This window comes from Phalacrocorax aristotelis, chromosome 1, assembly GCF_949628215.1.
Source record: "Phalacrocorax aristotelis chromosome 1, bGulAri2.1, whole genome shotgun sequence".
NCBI lineage: Eukaryota > Metazoa > Chordata > Aves > Suliformes > Phalacrocoracidae > Phalacrocorax > Phalacrocorax aristotelis.
The window spans coordinates 104,516,617-104,534,930 of NC_134276.1; the positions used below are offsets into that span (position 1 = coordinate 104,516,617).

At 40.7% G+C, this 18,314-nt stretch overlaps 1 protein-coding gene and 1 long non-coding RNA gene across 5 annotated transcripts; one reads left to right on the top strand and one right to left on the bottom strand.

The window, feature by feature from the left end:
- Nucleotides 1-1,726: 1,726 nt before the first annotated feature.
- On the bottom strand, nucleotides 1,727-8,321 carry HEMK2 (HemK methyltransferase 2, ETF1 glutamine and histone H4 lysine). The gene is made up of 6 exons (XM_075101368.1): nucleotides 8,132-8,321; nucleotides 6,981-7,070; nucleotides 6,273-6,363; nucleotides 5,279-5,362; nucleotides 4,431-4,572; nucleotides 1,727-3,404 (listed from the first exon to the last, which is right to left on the bottom strand). Exons 1-6 carry the CDS (start codon nucleotides 8,272-8,274, stop codon nucleotides 3,295-3,297), a joined length of 660 nt encoding a protein of 219 aa, XP_074957469.1. The 5' UTR covers nucleotides 8,275-8,321; the 3' UTR covers nucleotides 1,727-3,294.
- A 29-nt stretch (nucleotides 8,322-8,350) lies between these two features.
- On the top strand, nucleotides 8,351-17,216 carry LOC142060969 (uncharacterized). Of its 4 annotated transcripts, none has more exons than XR_012661994.1 (6): nucleotides 8,365-8,494; nucleotides 10,928-10,984; nucleotides 11,497-11,553; nucleotides 11,937-11,999; nucleotides 13,789-13,929; nucleotides 14,828-17,216. It is a non-coding gene; the product is annotated as an uncharacterized LOC142060969 (long non-coding RNA). The 4 variants fall into 4 exon arrangements; XR_012661996.1 differs by having other exon boundaries at nucleotides 8,396-8,515; XR_012661997.1 differs by having other exon boundaries at nucleotides 8,407-8,490.
- The last annotated feature ends 1,098 nt before the right edge of the window (nucleotides 17,217-18,314 follow it).

The window sequence follows — 18,314 nt, forward strand, 5'->3', positions numbered from 1 at the left end:
CTGATTTTCTTTATGCTGTCCTTTATAATTTAACACTGCCTACACCATTGAGCATTGTGATCTACTGCACCAGATGACTGCTCTTTTTTAATCTCTGATTACCTCTTTCAAAACTCTTACAACTAAAAGCTAGATGTTAACTAAAACTTCCATTTGTTAAACTTGTAGTCAAACCACGTAATAGAATCAAACTACATCTTAAAATTGTCTTTTGATTTGTGATTCTTGCTCAGCAACCGAACTTTGTTAGCGAAAGTGGTTAACGCCCAAAAACTCCTGGGGCGGTCTAAGGATGACAACATTTTGGTTCATTCAAACAGCCCTCTGGCTGTAACCATTACCTCAACACCCATGACTCTGCATAAAAGCAAAATTGCTAAGCATAAAACCTCCTCTCCTTACAGTTTTGTAAGTGAAAACTGAACAACAAGAAAGGTGTAGCTTTGCAAAGGGTCTGCCATCAAGTCAGAAGTAGGAGGCAGTCAAATTGAAATATGACTTCTCAGAAGCGACTAGCTGGTAGGCTGCAAGAGCAAAACTTTGCTTAAATTCTTTGATGGAAAACTGGAAACACATTATTTCATAGATGGCCACAATGTTCCCTCTCAGTTTCCCAACTGAGACATTCCTTAGACAAGTTATTCAGAAGGCAAGAATCAACAAAGGCCTGTGTGTAGTCTCACTTTGGTCAGTGAAACACAGGTCTTTTAGACTCAGTAGTTTCAAGTACTAGAATTTCTTGTATATAGCATAAATATCAAGTAACATCCTTAACATGACTGAGTCTATTAAAAAAAGTTTGATGACACTCTCTAGCACACAGAGGCCCTGCAGAGAGATCTGGACAGACTGGAGAGCTGGGCAGTCACCAACCGTACGAAGTTTAACAAGGGCAAGTGCTGGACTTTGCACCTGGGGCACGGCAGCCCTGGCTGTACATACAGATGGGGAAACGAGGGCCTGGAGAGCAGCCCTGAGGAGAGGGATCTGGGGGTTCTGGTCAACAGCTAGTTGAACATAAGCCAACAGTGAGCCCTGGCAGCCAAGAGGCCCAGCTGAGTCCTCGGGTGCACCAAGCCCTGCATTGCACCCAGTTGTCCCGCCCTGCTCTGCGCTGGTGCGGCCTCACCTCGAGTGCTGGGTGCAGTGTTGGGCGCCACAATATATTAAGGATATAAAGCTATTAGGGAGTGTCTAGAGGAGGGCCACGAAGTTGGTGAAGGGTTTAGAGGAGAAACCGTACGAGGAGCAGCTGAAGTCACTTGGTTTGTCCAGCCTGGAGGAGGCTGAGGGCAGACCTCATCGCGGCCTGCAGCTTCCTCCCAAGGGGAGGGGGAGGGGCAGGCGCTGAGCCCTTCTCTCTGGTGACCAACGACAGGACCCGAGGGAATGGCAGGGAGATGTGCCAGGGGAGGTTTGGGTTGGGCATGAGGAAAAGGTTCTTCCCCCAGAAGGTGGTGGAGCACTGGAACAGGCTCCCCAGGGAGGCAGTCACGGCGCCAACCCTGATGACTTTCAAGAAGCGCTTGGACAAGGCCCTCAGAGACAGGTTGTGAATTTGGGGTTGTCTCATGCAGGGACAGGAGCTGGACTCGATGATCCTTGTGGGTCCCTCCCAAGTCAGGACATTCTGTGATTCTGTGGGTCTTCCCTCTAAACGCCACTACCCCATGTTTGTCTTCATATTCATGTTTATCTATATAAAAATAAATGAATAGAGAAGTTACTGAAGGAGGTCTAGTAGCTTTGTTTGAATTGTTGTACGGAATTGCAGTGTTGGTCTTCAGTAGTCTTCTAATCTGTGGAATGGTGACTCCTAGGATGTAAAACAATCAGCACTGCACACTTCCTGCTATCCAATCCTTTCTGTGTTTTCTTCAGGGTAGTATACGGAACAACTTTTATGCGACCACCGTAAGTTGACTTTTGACCTGTATCAGTCAAAAGCAGTTTCTTGCATTCCGTTGTGGTGAGATACCTCAAATGGTCTAGCTAGGTTTGCAGTCATGCAGTTCTGCAGACAGTACCTACCCTTCTTACGTGTTATTCTGCCTGTCCAAAACCTTTTCAATCTCCTTGAGAAGTTTTTTGGGTGTTCAGATCAAAACATGGAAGCTTTTAGTGTTTGTATAGCCTGGGTAAGTTCAGCATCATAAGTTTAGCTCTGAAGTCTTAAATGAAATAGTATTTTCCGTGCCTCAGCATCCTACAAAAAAAGCCCTTGGACATTAGTCCCCAAAAAGAGCTAGCTAATGGTTCGCCATAACTGTTGGCACAAACCCTTAAGGGTCAGTGTCTTTGAAAGCATTCTCCCAGACAGGGCTAGCGGTGCTGCATACCTGAATGGTTTCTACCTTTGTGCTGCACGTGAGCACAGCACCTTCCTCTGAGGAGCGTGCTGCACAGCACAGGTCTCTCAGCACCACTGGGACAATGCAGGGTTAGAACCTTCTGTGGGTACGGGGAGGCAGCTGCCAAGGAAAGCTCTTTGGCAGGGTCTGGTGGTCAGGAAATAGTTTCCTGTTTTGTAGAGTGATTTTGAAAGACCTTTGTCCCACTTCTCTGCTTACAGCCATTGTTTACAGCTACCTAGCCTTTTTAATGGCATATGCTTTTCTTCCCCTTTAATACCTTTTCATGGGCGAGAACTCTTTATCTAAGCTACATCGCCATAGTAGTACCTTCCTTGTAAAATGGCATGAAAGGGAGCACAATCACCCCACTATTTTGCCCAGAAGACTTCAGGAGAATAATAGCTTGCCTTTGCCCCAGCTCCTGAGATACACTTACTGCATCTTTCTGTTCAGAAGTACACTACTTCCTTACTATAGAAACAAACTCAGTAATTGCCCTTAGACACAAGTGCCTGGTACTACATCAAAACGAGTAACGCTGATTCCAAATATTCGTTTAAACCCAGCATAGGTATAACTAGCTATTAAAACAGGACAATTCTATCAAGTACATTATTTTTATAAGCCACAATGACAAATATACAAATACCTCTTTATAGAGGAAAGTCTTCAGTGCTTAAGTGCAAATGCAACAAGGTAGGGTATTTCATTGTTCCCCCACAACTGTCCTGCAGATAACCAGAGGATGACTCTACCTCTGACAACAGGCAATAGCTGGTTAACATCCAGGATAAAAGTAGTCTTGAGCAGTTTCACTGCAGTAATCGGGAAGTGAGGATATACCTTAAGAGGGTGAAAGTCTTGGCTTAAAAATTCATTTGACAGCTTCAGCACCCTGTTCAACTTTCTGCACGCCTAGTATCTGGAAGGTTAAGAGCAGTTATTGATGCTTCCTGAATTTGAGGATAGTAAGCATCTCTTGTCCTGCTTGCCTGGAAAGTACTCGTGTGCCTTCTAAGCCACATTTCTTCATTGTTTCCACAATTTCATCTGTAATTGAAAGTGCAGTGTTAGAACTGAATTTAGATGGAAGGTGGCTGCAAGAGGCAGTGCTAAAGCAGCTACCAAACATAAGCTGTAAAACAAAGATTATAAACTGTGTGCTCTTACTCTTTCAGATCGTAATTTTTACGCAAAGTGGTCTTCCACCAAGAACAAACAAAGTTTACAATTTACTAACTGAAGTTCTGTATTTTGGTATTATTAATAGCAATGAACAATTCAGTTATGAAGTTCATTTGTAGGAGAAACTGAAATTTGTAGCACCTTCTCCTAAAAGCTGTCTGATCAATCAGGTGTGAAAGAGTAATCTTTCTTCTTGAAACTACCTGGCATTAAGCATTAGAGCAAGTCAGAATCTTTTCTCTACATGTCAAAATGAAAGACCTCATATTTCCAACTAAGGGCTTTTACCTTTTAACTTTACAATGCCATCCTCTTTCATGAAAAAGGCTGGCCTGGCTTTGTTACTTAGTTCAGAAGATTTACGGTCACCTTTAAGACTTGGAATTGAAGTCTTGCAGAGCTGCTGGGCTCAGGGCCTCCATATTACCATTTTCCAAACTAGCCTAGAGAGTTCTTAGTTTTGTTAAACTTGCTTGTGTTTTTGTTCTAGCTCACCGTGCACTGGTTGCACAAGGCACAAATTCAGAAAAAGGGTTCCAGGAGGCATCAGGTTACATAAAAGTCCCTCTGTAGATTAGACACCCACACCAACTTGAAAGATGAGAAGCACAAGAGTCCGCAGAGATGCCACGGTTCATAGGAAGCATGCAGATAGAGTGTATCTGTAGTATTTCTAAAAAATGACCTAGAACACCTATACGGATTTCAGTACATGCTGTCACTCTTCAATTAGTTGCTATCACCACGTGGTAGAATCATCTGATGTTATGTACTACTTTTTCTTGTTTAGTGAAGTCTAATAACCTACAGATCATTGCTGTGATCAACATTTTGGTTAATACAGTGTTAAATCTGGTTTGGCACATTTAAGGGTCCAAGGAAAGTGATCACCTGGATCGTTTTCTTTAAGTGTGACCAAGTAGAATAATCCTCCTGGTGAAAGTAGGTCTGGTACTAATGGGAAAACTCGATCCATTACTTCTCTGCCCTTTTTGCCACCAGCCCAGGATGCCTCTATTCCGTGGCTTCCCACCTAAGAAGAATGAAAGCAGAGATTGTCTTAATACAGAATGACAGAGGTGTCAGTTGCAAGAGAAACATCACCGTAATCTCTACCTTTAGGTGTCTGCCATTAGAAATCTGACAACTTTGGTTCTGCAGATGAGTTTAGGCAGCAAAATTACTTCAAAACTACTTCCTACATGACGAACGTTCTGCTTGGGTTTCAAGTTCTGTTCTTCAACTAAATTGAGAGCTACATTTTGTCACATGCTTTGTGTGTATTTTCTTGAATGTTTTATGAGCACGTTTGCCAAACGGAAGGTGGCCAGTAAACCCTTTAAGTGTTCCTGGGTCCAATTCTCAGAGTCTGAGTCTGTGGAAGCAGAGAATATTTATTTTGCAGGGAACAAATGCATCTTCCATTGAAAGTCTTCCTTAAGAATACCTTAGCGCGCCTAGCAGGAGTCTTACATGGTTTATACTTGATGAAGAAACTAGGTATTGAGAAGCAGCAGCAAGCAGTCCTTATCCCCATGTAGTCTCTGTAACCAGCTCTAGTAAACCATTTTCACTAAAAAAGCACTGTTAGAAGTGCCATTATGACAGTGCTGCTCCTACAATGTCCTTTACTATTTCAAAAAAACCCTGAAGTTTTCATACCAGAGCTTATATGATTTGCCATCTCTCCTCTGACAGCAGAAATACCATTTTTATTGTGTATTTCAGATTTTTCCTACCTCTTCAGAAGGTGTTACCACATACGGTGGATTAAACAGCAGTAGATCAACCTTCCCATTTAATCTCGGAGACAGTCCTTTGACCTGTAGATGAAGTTGATGATTCTTTTGGTTTTGTTTTTTTTTTTTTGAAATGTGAAGAATGCAAACGTTCTGTAAACAGAGTTGCACAGAGCAGGATATTCTGAGCATTTCAGCCTGACTCAGTTATACTAAACTTTACTTTCCACATGCAAGAGAAGCATCAAGAAATACCCTTGCCTAGCAGAACAATTTCAATAGTCTTAAGATTGTTATGTATGGGATGTTGAAGAGCAAGAAACACATATGCAAGCACAAAGGTAGTACTTCATTCTTGCTCAGTTCAGAACTTAAAGTTAGATGTAAAAGAATTTTGTATTTATCATTGGTTAACATGTTACCCAAAATGACCAATCCGTGACAACTGCAGTTCAGTTCTCAGGTATGAGCAGCTGTTTATTTTAAATCACATTTATTGTTGCCTATCTTCATCATCTTTTATAATCATATATATTCCGGGTATCTTAAACAAATATCTTGCTAAAGAGATGAGAAACTTAAGCTTTTCTCCATACCAAATTTTGTAAGAAACAAAAAGTAATAACATACACAGTTCCTAATTAAATCCAAAAGAGCTGAGAACTAAGAACTGCACAGCGCTAGAGGAAGGGCTATGGTAATGCCAGGTCACTGCAGAGTTCCTGGTGCAGCATTTTCCATATATCTATGTAAGCTTGGGGTTTTTTTCCAATTAATTCAATGAATTTTTAAAGCTTCAAATTGAGTTTTAGAGCTTGAGTAGTTTGTTTTTCCCTTCTTTCAGAAACACTCTGGCATTTTGTTGTTTTCTGTTTTTCATCCGTGCGTACTAAGAATGTTTGTTCTAGACTTTATGGTTACTTTCAGTATCTCCAATAAGTATTAAAAAACCACAAAAACTGTAAAGAAGTTACTACTGAAACATCTGTCTTACCAAGTCAGTAATGACTGGCTGAAGGTGAACATTGTTAAGCAGAGCTGTCTCCAGCGTACAGTAAGATGCCATCGGGTTGATATCTGTACATCTAAAAGCAAAGTGTAAGTTCCTGGCAACTCCATCTGGAAGTTTAAACCTCTGAACCACATGCTAATTTATGTACTCTCAATGAAAATATCTGTTCCAGCATCCTTTCCTTTGCAAGTAAATGGCAAAAATAGCCAGTAAAATACAAGTGAGGTATCAGCAACTAAATCACTCAACACTACAGTGGAAGTTTTAATGACTGTCTGAAAGCTGAAGGATAGGATTTCTTTTTCAATGCTAGCTCTGTGTAAGTATACATCCATACAAGTCTCAATAAAATTCAGTTACTACCAAAACCCAGGTAACTGATGTTATGTCATCAGACCTCAGTAAGACTAGTCAGTGTCTAAAATTTAGGATTTAACCCAGCAAACACAAGTGTAAGCTGAGCAATTTGTCAGAGAAGTGGGGAAATGGAATTTAGTCACACAACTACTTAATTGTTACTGAACCTGAAGTAAATAGTTTAGGGTCTCTTTCATTTCCACGTCTGTAGAATTGAGCTAATATTTCTTTGTGAAATGAATAGTTTTTAAAACATGAAAATGAAAAGTATATATGTAAGGGCTATGGATTCTTTATTACTGCATGCAACAGTTTAAGTGCTATTATACTTACATGTACAGTGCATTGGATCCAATAATGGAAGAAGCTAGAAATGTTGAAACCACACCAGATCCAGATCCTATTTCAAGGCAGATGTCAACTCTAAAGAGAGAAAACTCTGCATGAATTTGATTTGTGACATATAAGAGCACCTGCAACAGACACAGAATTAGTCAAGGCAACATTATGAAAGTGGCTGCTGAAGTGCTCCTCTCCCAAGTAGGCTGAAATACTTGCTGATCATACCACCCTTGAAGCCCACATTATGTCATCTGCTGCATAAATGGCTGCCAGGTCTACTTGTGCCCATACAGACAGTTCCTGGTTATCACAAGCCACTTTAGGAAAGTTTCCATTAACTACACAATCTCAACAGTACAGGCTATGTTTCTACAGCATTTATTACAAATTTATTGCACCAAGATTGAACTCCAATGGAAGTTATGGAAGATCACCATGAAGCCACGCAATGAAAACAGAAATGCAGAATACCCCAGAAGAGTTTCAGCTAGCTCTGAACAAACAGCATTGGCAGACAGTTTCAAAGTAATCACACAAAAGATTAACTCCCTGGGCAATTCCCATAGTGTTTATTGCTACACTGGCAGCTGTGCAGATGACAGCCAGTGATACTGGATGGTGACCCAAGCAGCTATGCAACTCTGACAAGAGGAAACGGCCTCAGATTGCATCAGGGGAGGTTTAGATTGGATATTAGGAAAAAATGTCTTCACAGAAAGAGTGGTCAGGCATTGGCACTGGCTGCCCAGAGAAGTGGTGGAGTCACCATCCCTGGAGGTGTTCGAAAAACCTGTAGATGTGGCACCTCTGGGCATGGTTTAGGAGGCCTGGGGGTGTTGGGTTGACAGTTGGACTCGATGATCCTAGAAGTCTTTTCCAACCTTAACGATTCTATGATTCTTGTAGCTTCTTCAGGGCTGAGACACGGACCTTTTACTACATTGAAGCGCGTGCTGCTGCCAACAAGGCAGGTACCGGCTCTCAGCGCAGCTGCCCTCCAGCCCACCGCCCGCCAGCGGGGCCGGAGACCCCCTGAGGAGACGAGCGCAGAGCAGAGCAGCAGGTCCCGAGCCGCCGCGCTCCCCTCAGCGGCTCCCTCCCCGCGCGGGGAACCGTTAGCTTCGCACCCCCGCCGCGCCTACCGAGCCTCCCTCAGGCGGGCCGCGTCCCGCTCCAGAGCGTCCAGCAGCAGGAAGGTGTCCTCGGCCGGCTGGTACACATCCCGGAACGGCCCCGGCCGCCCGACGTGCTCGTACCGCGGCGTGGGGAGCGACGGCGACGCCATGCCCGCCGGCCCCGCGCATGCGTGGGCACATCCCTCCGCTCCGCCCCGCCCTGCCCCGCCCGGCGCGCGGGGGAAGGGGGCGGGGTCGCTGTCGCTGAGGTTCTAGCGTCAACTTCCGGGGAAAACAGCCGCTTTCAGCGGAATCCCGCCGTCGGGTGTCGTCGTGCCGATGTAAGCGACCCGCGCCGCAATCTTCGCTCGTCGGGAAGGGCCAGTGTAGGTGAGCGTGGCGGTCCCCGCGGTAGGTGACCGGGCCGTCCCCGGGGGTTGGTGCGAAAGGGACCTGCTGCTGCTGCTGCTGCTTACATAATTAGCGTCAGCTAATTAACGGTTACGTCAGCTTCCCAAATTAATTGCTTTTCCATCGTGAGAAGTGCTGTCTTTGCACGGCAGGTTAGCGGGATGCCAAACGAAAGAGGTGCTGGGGAAGTTTCTCAGTGGCAGTTCTACAGCAAAGCATGTAGGGGGAAGGAATCGGTACTCAAACGAATCCCTTTTTTTCCAGTTATGAACAAATATGTTTCTGTGATTCTTTGCCAGCGACACTCGACAGCATCCGTAGGTCCAAACCTGCGAACTCCCAAATTCAAAGGAAAATACGGCTCTGCAAAAGTGAGAATTGAGAGGAAGTTCCAAAGGAAAGATCAGATTAATAATCCGCCTCTGCACAATAAAACAGAAATGAACAAAAAAATTCAAATCAAAAGCAGGAGAGAGGCGGGCTATGACCTCTAATTCCCATGAAATGTCTGTGTTCAGTTATGATGGCACTGAACACTCAAATTCTGAGCGAGATAAATGGCTAGGTCAATGAAGGAAAAGGGTGATGCTAATAAACAGGCCAGAATCTTAAAAGATTATTTTAATAGTAATTTCAAAGAACATCAGTTTTGGGAAAAGAAGGAAAAAAAATTCCCATGACTAATCCAGTAGATTAATCTTTGTGGCCTTAAGTACATTTAAGGGTTGAGGTGTGTCTTGTTTCCTAGCCTCCATTTTTGGTTCTGGAACTAGGGAAAGATAACTAATTTCCATTTTTTACTTGCAACTGTAAATGGCTTCTGTAAATCAGAGGGTGTCTTCCATTCCTGCAGAAGAAGAACTTGATTTTTGAGCAGCTCATAGTTCATAAATGCAGCTAACTTATTTTGAAGCTAGATTTATTCTGTTTATTTCTGTATCCACCATAGGTCAGCTTTTCACAGGAATACAGGACAACACAGAGAGGGAGTTCTGGCTTTGTGGCGGGGTCTTACCATTTACTGTCCATTGCCAAGAATTGTGAAATAGATACTTTGTCCTGAAAGTTTATAGAACATCTACTCCACATACCCATGTGAGGAAAAAAAGATGTCATCAATATACTTAGTCCTTGTGGTAACAAGAAATTTGTTTGGGTAAACTCTTAGAGACAGGACTATGCCTGCACACTACAGACAAAACAGATCCTCAAACGCTGAATCTCTGTGACTCGTACAGCAGGGGACAATTCTATTCTGACTGCAGATGTGGCGGCTGGTATTACCTGATCCGAGTGCTGGGCACCAGCTCACCAGCCAGGTATCTGCAAGAGTGAGCTGAAAATTCCGTGTTAGTGCATCTTGCCTTCCAGCTGCCTTTAGCTGTGGCCCACCTTCAACGTTTCCAAGCAAAATCAACATGCTACTCTTTAGCCTCAAAGCCAGTGTCTTTTCAAGTAGCCAACAGAAATTATGGACAATCATAATATACAAGAAAGGCATGCAAAGAATTATGATCAGCCAGTAGTAAGAAAGTGTCCTGTATGTCCAACCTCTTAGGGTAAGTCAATGCAATCAGATATCTAGAGTTTAATAAGCAGTGATCCAAAAAGGATATTTTAACTTGGGGATCACAGAAATGAAACCAACAAGTTTTATCTGAAAACAGTTTAGGTTCCTTGTTCCACTGTCCAGCATGTAAAGCAATTCTAGAGACACAGAGGTTCAGAAGACTTCAATTTCTGGAGTAAATTTATTCAGGGACATGATCTTGTACTAGTATTACCTTTCAGTTTGAAAAGTTAGCTTCTTTTAATTTATTCCCCCATATGAAGCGTCATAACCCATCTCAACCTTCACTGTGACACAAAATTAACCATTGTTGCCCCCTAATTTGTGTCCTTATCGTGCTCTTTCCTGAACCTGTTCTCATAGGGGTTACTCTGCCTTTCAATATGGTGTTTGCATACAGAATAAACGAGATCTTTGCCCGTGAGAAGATACTAATTGTTTCCTTTACTGGAAATCCCGTGGCTGATGCAGAGTAGGATTATCACTTTTGTGTCGGAATAGTGGGTTCTGACAGAGGTTAACAATGTCTGCTCTTCCTAAATTACCTCCATCATCAGTGGAGCAAGATAGGCTGCTTCAGGGGGCAGTAGTGAGCTGAAGCCTGGCTGGAAACAATAGCATTTTTTTAATGCAAAAGGAAACCCAGTGGATACTCTTGTCATTTCATCTGTCTTCCCACTGATTTTCTTCTGCACCAGAGGAACAAGTACTTGTAAAACATATTAAGTTTGCATAAAATTCCATTACTTTGGCAAAATGAAGTCATGTTAAGAGACAGAATTTTGCACTGTGCCCATATTAGGAAAATTAATTCTTTGGATATATTTTTTTAATCTCTACAGGTGGTCAGGCTTTGGAGTGCAGTAGAAGAAATGACTTCACCATCTTCAGCTGTACTGGTAGTTATTTTTGGCTGTTTCGTACTTCATGAAATCTGGTTAATTATTATTGGTTTTTATAATACTCATAAGTCCTTCTGAGTGAATTTTATAAAACATTTATTTTTATTGCTTATATAACTACCTAAAATGTTTTTCTTGGTAGACAACTCTACTGTTTTTGCCAAAACAGATTCTATTTCAATTTTGGGAAATTGTTGGAAAGCTAATATTCCTGTTTTCAGTGGTGCCTGTGCCATGTTATTAAACTAGGCTTTATGGAGATGAAAAATTGTTCTTGACAGGAATCATAACCATTTGTTTACACTAAGTAAGCTGTATGGCTCTATCCCATTTGGAATTCAGTGCTGTTCCTCTCATACAGCGATACTTAACCCATAACTTCCTAGCTGCCTGTCAGCCCTTGGAGGTCTCCACTGTAAACTTCTCAAACATTTCATGGCTGTGTCTGGCCCTCAGCATCATGGAAGAAGCATAGGCCTGTGCTGGACCCACAAATACTCCTTTTTCAGAGCATCTGGGGAAGTGGAGCCACCAGGATGACTGCAAGGACAGAACTGCTGAGAGAGGTCTGGAAGAAATATCTTTACCTATGTAGTCCAGCAGGCAACCACATCATATCATCTCTTTCTTAAAATGAGCAAGTATCTTCCTAAAAGGAGCTGGGTTTCTTGCCATCAATATTTCTAATGGAAAGCTATTATAAAACTTAGTGCTGTAATCATTAGAAACCTTGTAATTCTCTGCCTAAATGCTGTGGTGATAGGTTTTATGCTCACTTATTCTTCTGGCAAGTATGTAAGCTTAAGCAGTTCTTTTCAGAGCTTTTGCTTGATGCATTTGGAGACAAAGGAAGGTTCTCGTCAGCCTTTGCTTTGCCTGACTGAATAAGACCTGCTTTTATAAGTTTCCTGTAATAACACATTCTTTTAATTTCTTTTACCATCTTCAGGCTTTCCACATATGGTATCAAGTCTGACTTCACCCCGAATATGACTGTTACAAAATACTCCAGGTAACGCCTTACTGATGCTTTGCAGAATTTACTGGCTTCATTATCTCTCCTGGAACTTTTCTGGTACATCTCAGGATCGTGTTTGCATTTTCTTCACAAAAGCGGTTTCTTACCATTTTGTGATCAGCTGGTTTTCCTCAGTTTTTCGTCAATGGTTTCCAAATAACTGACTGTAAAGTGAGAGTTCTGTAGTGTTTTGTTGCTTTTACTAGTCCACTTTGCATGCCTGTTGCTCATCTTCTGGTCATTTTGTCGCCCCTGCGTGATGTCTCCTGACTTCATGTTGTTGTCAGAGTGATAGTCAAGGATACTGATAAAAACACTAAGTAAAACCAGCCCCAAGATTGATCTTTCAGGAAGTCACAACTAGTGACTGACTTTTAACCTGATACTATTCCTTTTCAGTATGATATATGACTGTCTAACCTTTATTCAGTTTCTTGTTCACCTCATGTTTCCTCTGCCGGTTCCATCATCTCCAGCTTAGTTCCTACTTTTCCACGTGACATCACATCAAAAGCTGCATGGAAGTCTGAGTACATTCACTGTGCTTCATTTTTCTTTAAAAATGGAGACAGATGCTGCAGTAATGTAGCAAGATGCACTGCCTTTGCCGTCATGGCCAAAATCGTCACCCACCTGTTGTTTTTAATCGTTATCCCAAGTTAACGGTACAGAGGTCCTGCTGCTTTCCTTCTTGTCTTTTTGAACACACATGCAACACTTTTTGCTCTGTGTTTTAGTATCTTCCTTAAGACTATTTCAAATTGATTTTAACAATTCTTATGTTACATTGTATTTTCTAGCTTCTAAGACACAACTTTATGTGCAGATCAGTCTTTTTCTTCTGTATTTTTTGACACTGCATATTCATAATATCTTGCTTGAGATGGTTATTTAACCAAGGAGGTTTGAAGCTTATTCCTGCATGCATTCATTCCCATGCTTCTGCCTTTAACCACAATCAAATCTTTTCATCCCCGTTTGAACTGAATTAAGACCTCTTTCACATTCATATCCTGAAATCCCTTCCATAGTTTGATTTATTTCAATTAGTCTCTTAATTATTACAGCTTGTTATTTTAGAATAGTAAGTTTTAGTTACAGACCTGTTTTTGTTTATCCTTTGTTTAATTATATTAAATTATTCCATGGTCAGTCATGTAAGGTTATTTTCCTTGACATCCTTGAAATAACATACTCATTACTTAGCTAAGTCAAAAGTAGTATCATCTTTTTACTGCTTCCCTGACTATTAAGTGAAGAACTATGCTACCGTTGATGTGAAGAATGCTTGGAGGTTTCTCATTTCTAGTCTTTGGATAATTAACTACTTTTTCCAAGTGCCACATTTCCCACTTACATTTCCCTTTCTAATCATATTACTGAGTTCCCTAACCGTACCAAAAGCCAAACTTTGGAGTTTATACTCCAAAAAAACTTTTCGACTCCCTGTTCTCCATAGATACTCTCGGATGAGTTAGTGCTGGCTTTTATGCACAGTTCTTTCTTTTGTATTTCTAAGGTGAGTAGACTGAATCTTTTTTCACTTCCTTGCTTCCCTACTGACTGATGAAAATTCTTGCCCTTACATCATGACATGGCTTCAATACACCATGGCATGGTAATACTTAATCACAGCTGTGGAATTTTTAGACCTGCTAAGGAAAGGTCCAGGGATGACATACTAGAGAGTAAGAGTGATGGATACTTGTTTATAGCCCTTCCTGAAAAGATCCCAGAGTGCATGTTAAACTTTACGAACCAATTACAAACTATTCTATTGAAGGAATTACATCACTCATCACTGAACTGCAGCTACCTTAGGGAGAAGGCAAGGAACTTCTTAATAGTGTACAGAAGTATTTCAACACTTCAGGAGAGAAAATGAATAATACCATAATCAACTGAGCGGAAAGAGAATGTTTAGGTAAGTAGTCACATATAGTTGTTTTAACTGGATGTAGGCCAGAAACCTAGGAGAAACCTACTGCTAAAGCAAAAAAATGGAACTGGGATTTTTAAGTCACAAATGATCAAGTCCTTTGGTTCACATTTACATCTTAAAACATAACACCTCAAGCAGCAGCGTCGTAGCAGAGCTTTCTTTTATAACTGGGTTACCAACATTGCCTCCTTCAGTGGGTGGGAATGATGTCTGATTTCCCCAAGAACCTGCAACGATGTGCCTGCAGGCAGATTGGCTCCTTCAGATATTTTCAGGGCACTTCTGCTTTTTCTTGCCATTTTAAACTGTTAGTTTTTAGAGGTAAATAAGGCTACAAGATGTTTTATTGCATTGGTTTCTGACAAAAAAACTGGCAAGATAAGAGATACCTTTACTTCATGCCTGCTGCTATCCTGAAGAGAAGTCTGTATCATGACTGCTACTTTGGAGTCTGCTTTCTTGTTTTGTCTCCAAAGGCTTTGAATGGAAAATTCAGAGAGAAAGAGAAAAAACGGGAAAATTATGTGCAGTCACAAGGCAATATTCCTTCTTGACAGTTATAAAAGATCAGGAGTCCTTTTTAAAAAGGTCAAAAATAATGTGGATTATTCTAATCACTGTGTTAGTCTGTCAGCAGCACTCGTTGTAGTATAAAATGTAGTTGTAGTTGAACATTTTAGTTAGAACCATTACCTACAGGAAGATGTAAGGGGTTGTTTTAGAATCTCTTACAAATAGCAAAATTGTAGTGCAGTCAGGCTTGATAGGATCATGTCAAGGAGTTTACCAAAGAAATAGCTGTTTTCAATGTAGGCATACATAATACAGAGACTTTTATTGGTTTTTAATTACATTATTCATGAAGTGTATATATCTGCAGGTAGCAGTGTGGCACAGGAGAAAAACATACTGGCTAGAAGGACATTTCTCCCACGGCTGTATACAATAGAAGAAAAATCTTCTAGGATAGATGTTCAGCAAACACATTCTAAAACAGATGAAAAATCTCCTGTTTCAGAACTCTAGCTGGACTGGCATTTTCATTACATGGATAATGGATAATTTCTATATTTGTCAGTCCTCTGGAACTGGAGTGAAACAGAACTTACTGAACAGCTAAGCAGAAGTGACTGAATAAATGCAGAAGTTATCCTGAGACGGACAGTTTTTCCTGCATCTCCTTAAGAAAGCTCTTTGGTTGCTAAATCTTTCTCTCCTCATTTCATAAAACATTAAAGTCTCTGGGCTAGCCGGAGATAACACCTTCCTTTTTGGTTTAGAGAAGGTTTAAGAGGGAAATCAAAGAATACATGCTCAATTTCCAGGATAAAGCCAGGTTGACAAATTACTCAAATTGTCTGAAATAGTTCTGACATTGTACAGGACTGTGTAGAGAAGCAGCAACACTACAGTCAGTCATTTAAATTAGTCAGTATTAGAGAAAACTATAATAAACACCAATCTTGTCTTATCATAAGCGTCTGAGTAGGTATAAATACAGCAGGTTAAATCTCTACCTATCTCTACCTATTTTAAATTATTATAACTATATTGACTTCAGCAGAGTCATAGCTACTCTAGTGTTTCATAAACAGAGGATAGAAAAACTGGACAGAACAGTTATAATTGTCCATATACGTTTCAGAGTAAATTTGTTGTCACTCTTCAGAAAATTGATCACTGTCATGGAAGATCAGTGAAGAACTTTAACAAATGCAACAGATAACGTAGAAATGGCTTAGGTTAGACTATGAGAGAAGATAAAATCAGAAATATTATAATAATGTTATATGTATTGGGGTTGATGTATATAAGCATATATATATATTTATAATGGCATATAAAAATGGTATTGTATATACACAGTATTCTACCTGATGATACGTACTTTTTAATATACATATATAATCATATTTATTGTATATTGGTTCTGTAAGTAGGTTCATAAATGGGTGATGAAAAGGTTTTGAAGCCAGGGAAAGACTCTGACTTTCTGGAGAAGAGTAAGAATAAAATGTGATTGAAGCTTTTACAGCAGTGAATGCTGAAAAGTACATTATAGGAATTGAAGAAATTGAAACTTTGAGTTCTCAGGAACCCATAAAACTTAAAGGCCAGAAATATATATTTTTCACGCCATATAATTAAGTAATAGAACTAATTTTCAAACTATGTAAATGAAGCCAACGGTTTGAAGCCATTTATTTAAGGAACAGGCAGTAAATGACACAAACCCTTTTGCTTCAAATAAAAAGCAGCTGTCCGCAAAAGAGCATTTAGAGTAAGATTTATTAAACAGTCAGGTTATTCAAACACTATACACTTAGTTTTGATTCTGATGGGGTCACTCTACAGTAAGAGTGACAACTGAGAGTTGTTGGCAGAAAAAATGTCATTTTTCTGTTGACTCGTTGAAGCAGGTTGTACCAGGAGAAACTCACTAAGCAAAGTGATTCTGCTTGAACTGAGTGGTCTTTAAGGACTGTTCCCTAAGAACGACCAAACATTGTGTGAAAGTTTGAGCTGATTTTTAAAATAATCTTACTATTTCTATTAAAAAGCCTCTAATTATAGGATCAAAGAGTCACTCAGGCGGGAAGGGGCTTCAAGAGGTCTTTGGTCCAACCCAAGCAGGGCCACCTCTGGGATCAGACCAGGCTGCTCAGGGCTTTCTCCAGGCCGGTCTTTAGACCCTCTGAAGATGGAGCCTGCTGAACCTCACGGGTTCCACTGCTTGACTGTCCTCAGGGTGAGAATCTTTATATCTAGCCTGAACCTCTCTTGTTTCAGCTTGTGTCCACTGCTTCTTGTCCTTCTACCAGAGAACTGGTCCTCCCAGTTGTTACCTGAAAACTTGATTGGGAGTCCTTTATTACACAGCACACTTGTAAAAATGTGAGGGGAGACACCCACCCACCCTGCAGAAGATTTTGCGTGCCATGTCCTGGCTGACACTGCCAGACACTGATTACACTGAGACTGATACTCAGTCAGGCAGGCTGTGGTTCTTGCATTTGTAAATGTTATGTCTCACTTTCTCTATTTGTTTGGATATATTATGAACATTTTGCCAGCATGTTCTTGTCTATATTATTTCCTGGACAATTTTAATGTGTTCATATAGTCAGTAAAGGAAAGCGTGACTATAAAGAAACTAAACAAAATCTGCATGTCATTATGTTTTGGGTGGCAGTTTTCCCTGTGTGTATTTTAGTGTAAAAATCTAATAAAGAGATATTAAAACAGATTTTCATTTCCAAACAACCTTGAAATGTCTTTCATAATGACATTTTATACTCCATTACAGTTATGCTTCAAAAGCGGGGGGGTTAGGCGGCTGTCTACCAAAACACTGGATGTTGATGTAACAAGCTTAGTAGGTACTGGATAGAATAGGTCATCGGGCACCTCAGAGGAAAGGTTTTCTTGAGGGTTATATAAACAAAGCATCTTGACAGATACAGGAAAAAGATACTATATGTTGTCTATAGCTGTATATATTGTAGATGGTTGATGAGTACACACTGAGTTCACGCCATAGGTATGCATATAAGGCTATTTTAGTAGAATCATTTCTGAAATCATATGTTGTTCAGTCAAAAAAAGAATACCAAAATTTGGCCTATAATGAAGGACGTTGTCACAGTACAAGACAGTGAAGATAAGACTGCCACCAAGGTAGCCTGACTTAATGCTAAGGACTGTTGATGGGAGTCCACATTTGCTATGGCTTTCCACAGCAAGAAACATTTGCTAGTACTTAATGAATAATGAAGCAATCCCGTATTTCATGGGTTATGCAGGTTTTCAAATAACTTCACATCAGGACTTTTCTTTAAATAAGTTTCCTAGTTTTTTTAAGGAAAAGTAGAAGGAGAAGATGCAAAAAAAAGCATGACTGAAAGAAGAAACTAAATATATTGCAGAAGGAGCCTGAAGATTAGCTTCTTTCCAGCTGAGTTAGCCTGATCTACAGTCAGAATGTGAGATTTGGGGAACTTTTTTTTTTTGGCTTGTAAGGCTACAAAATGTAACATTTTCATTGGACTGCACTCAAATTGAGGCTTTGTTCAGCAACAGCAACCTCCATAAGCTGCCCGTTTTTCACATGCACACCTGTTAATATATTTTAAAGGAAATACTAAAAATATGTTACAGATAGAGACATAACATATGTCAGTAAGAATAAATGAGGTGATTTAGAACTGTATTAAAATCTTCAAGGTGCCTGGTTGGTGAGCCATGCTCTAAAGCGTTGCAGATTGACCTCAGCTGGAAATAGGATATAGCCGAGCAAGCAAAATTGCTGCAATGGATCCTTGTCACTCCTGCTCTCTCACTTTCGTCTCTTAGTGTAGAGCTAAAGT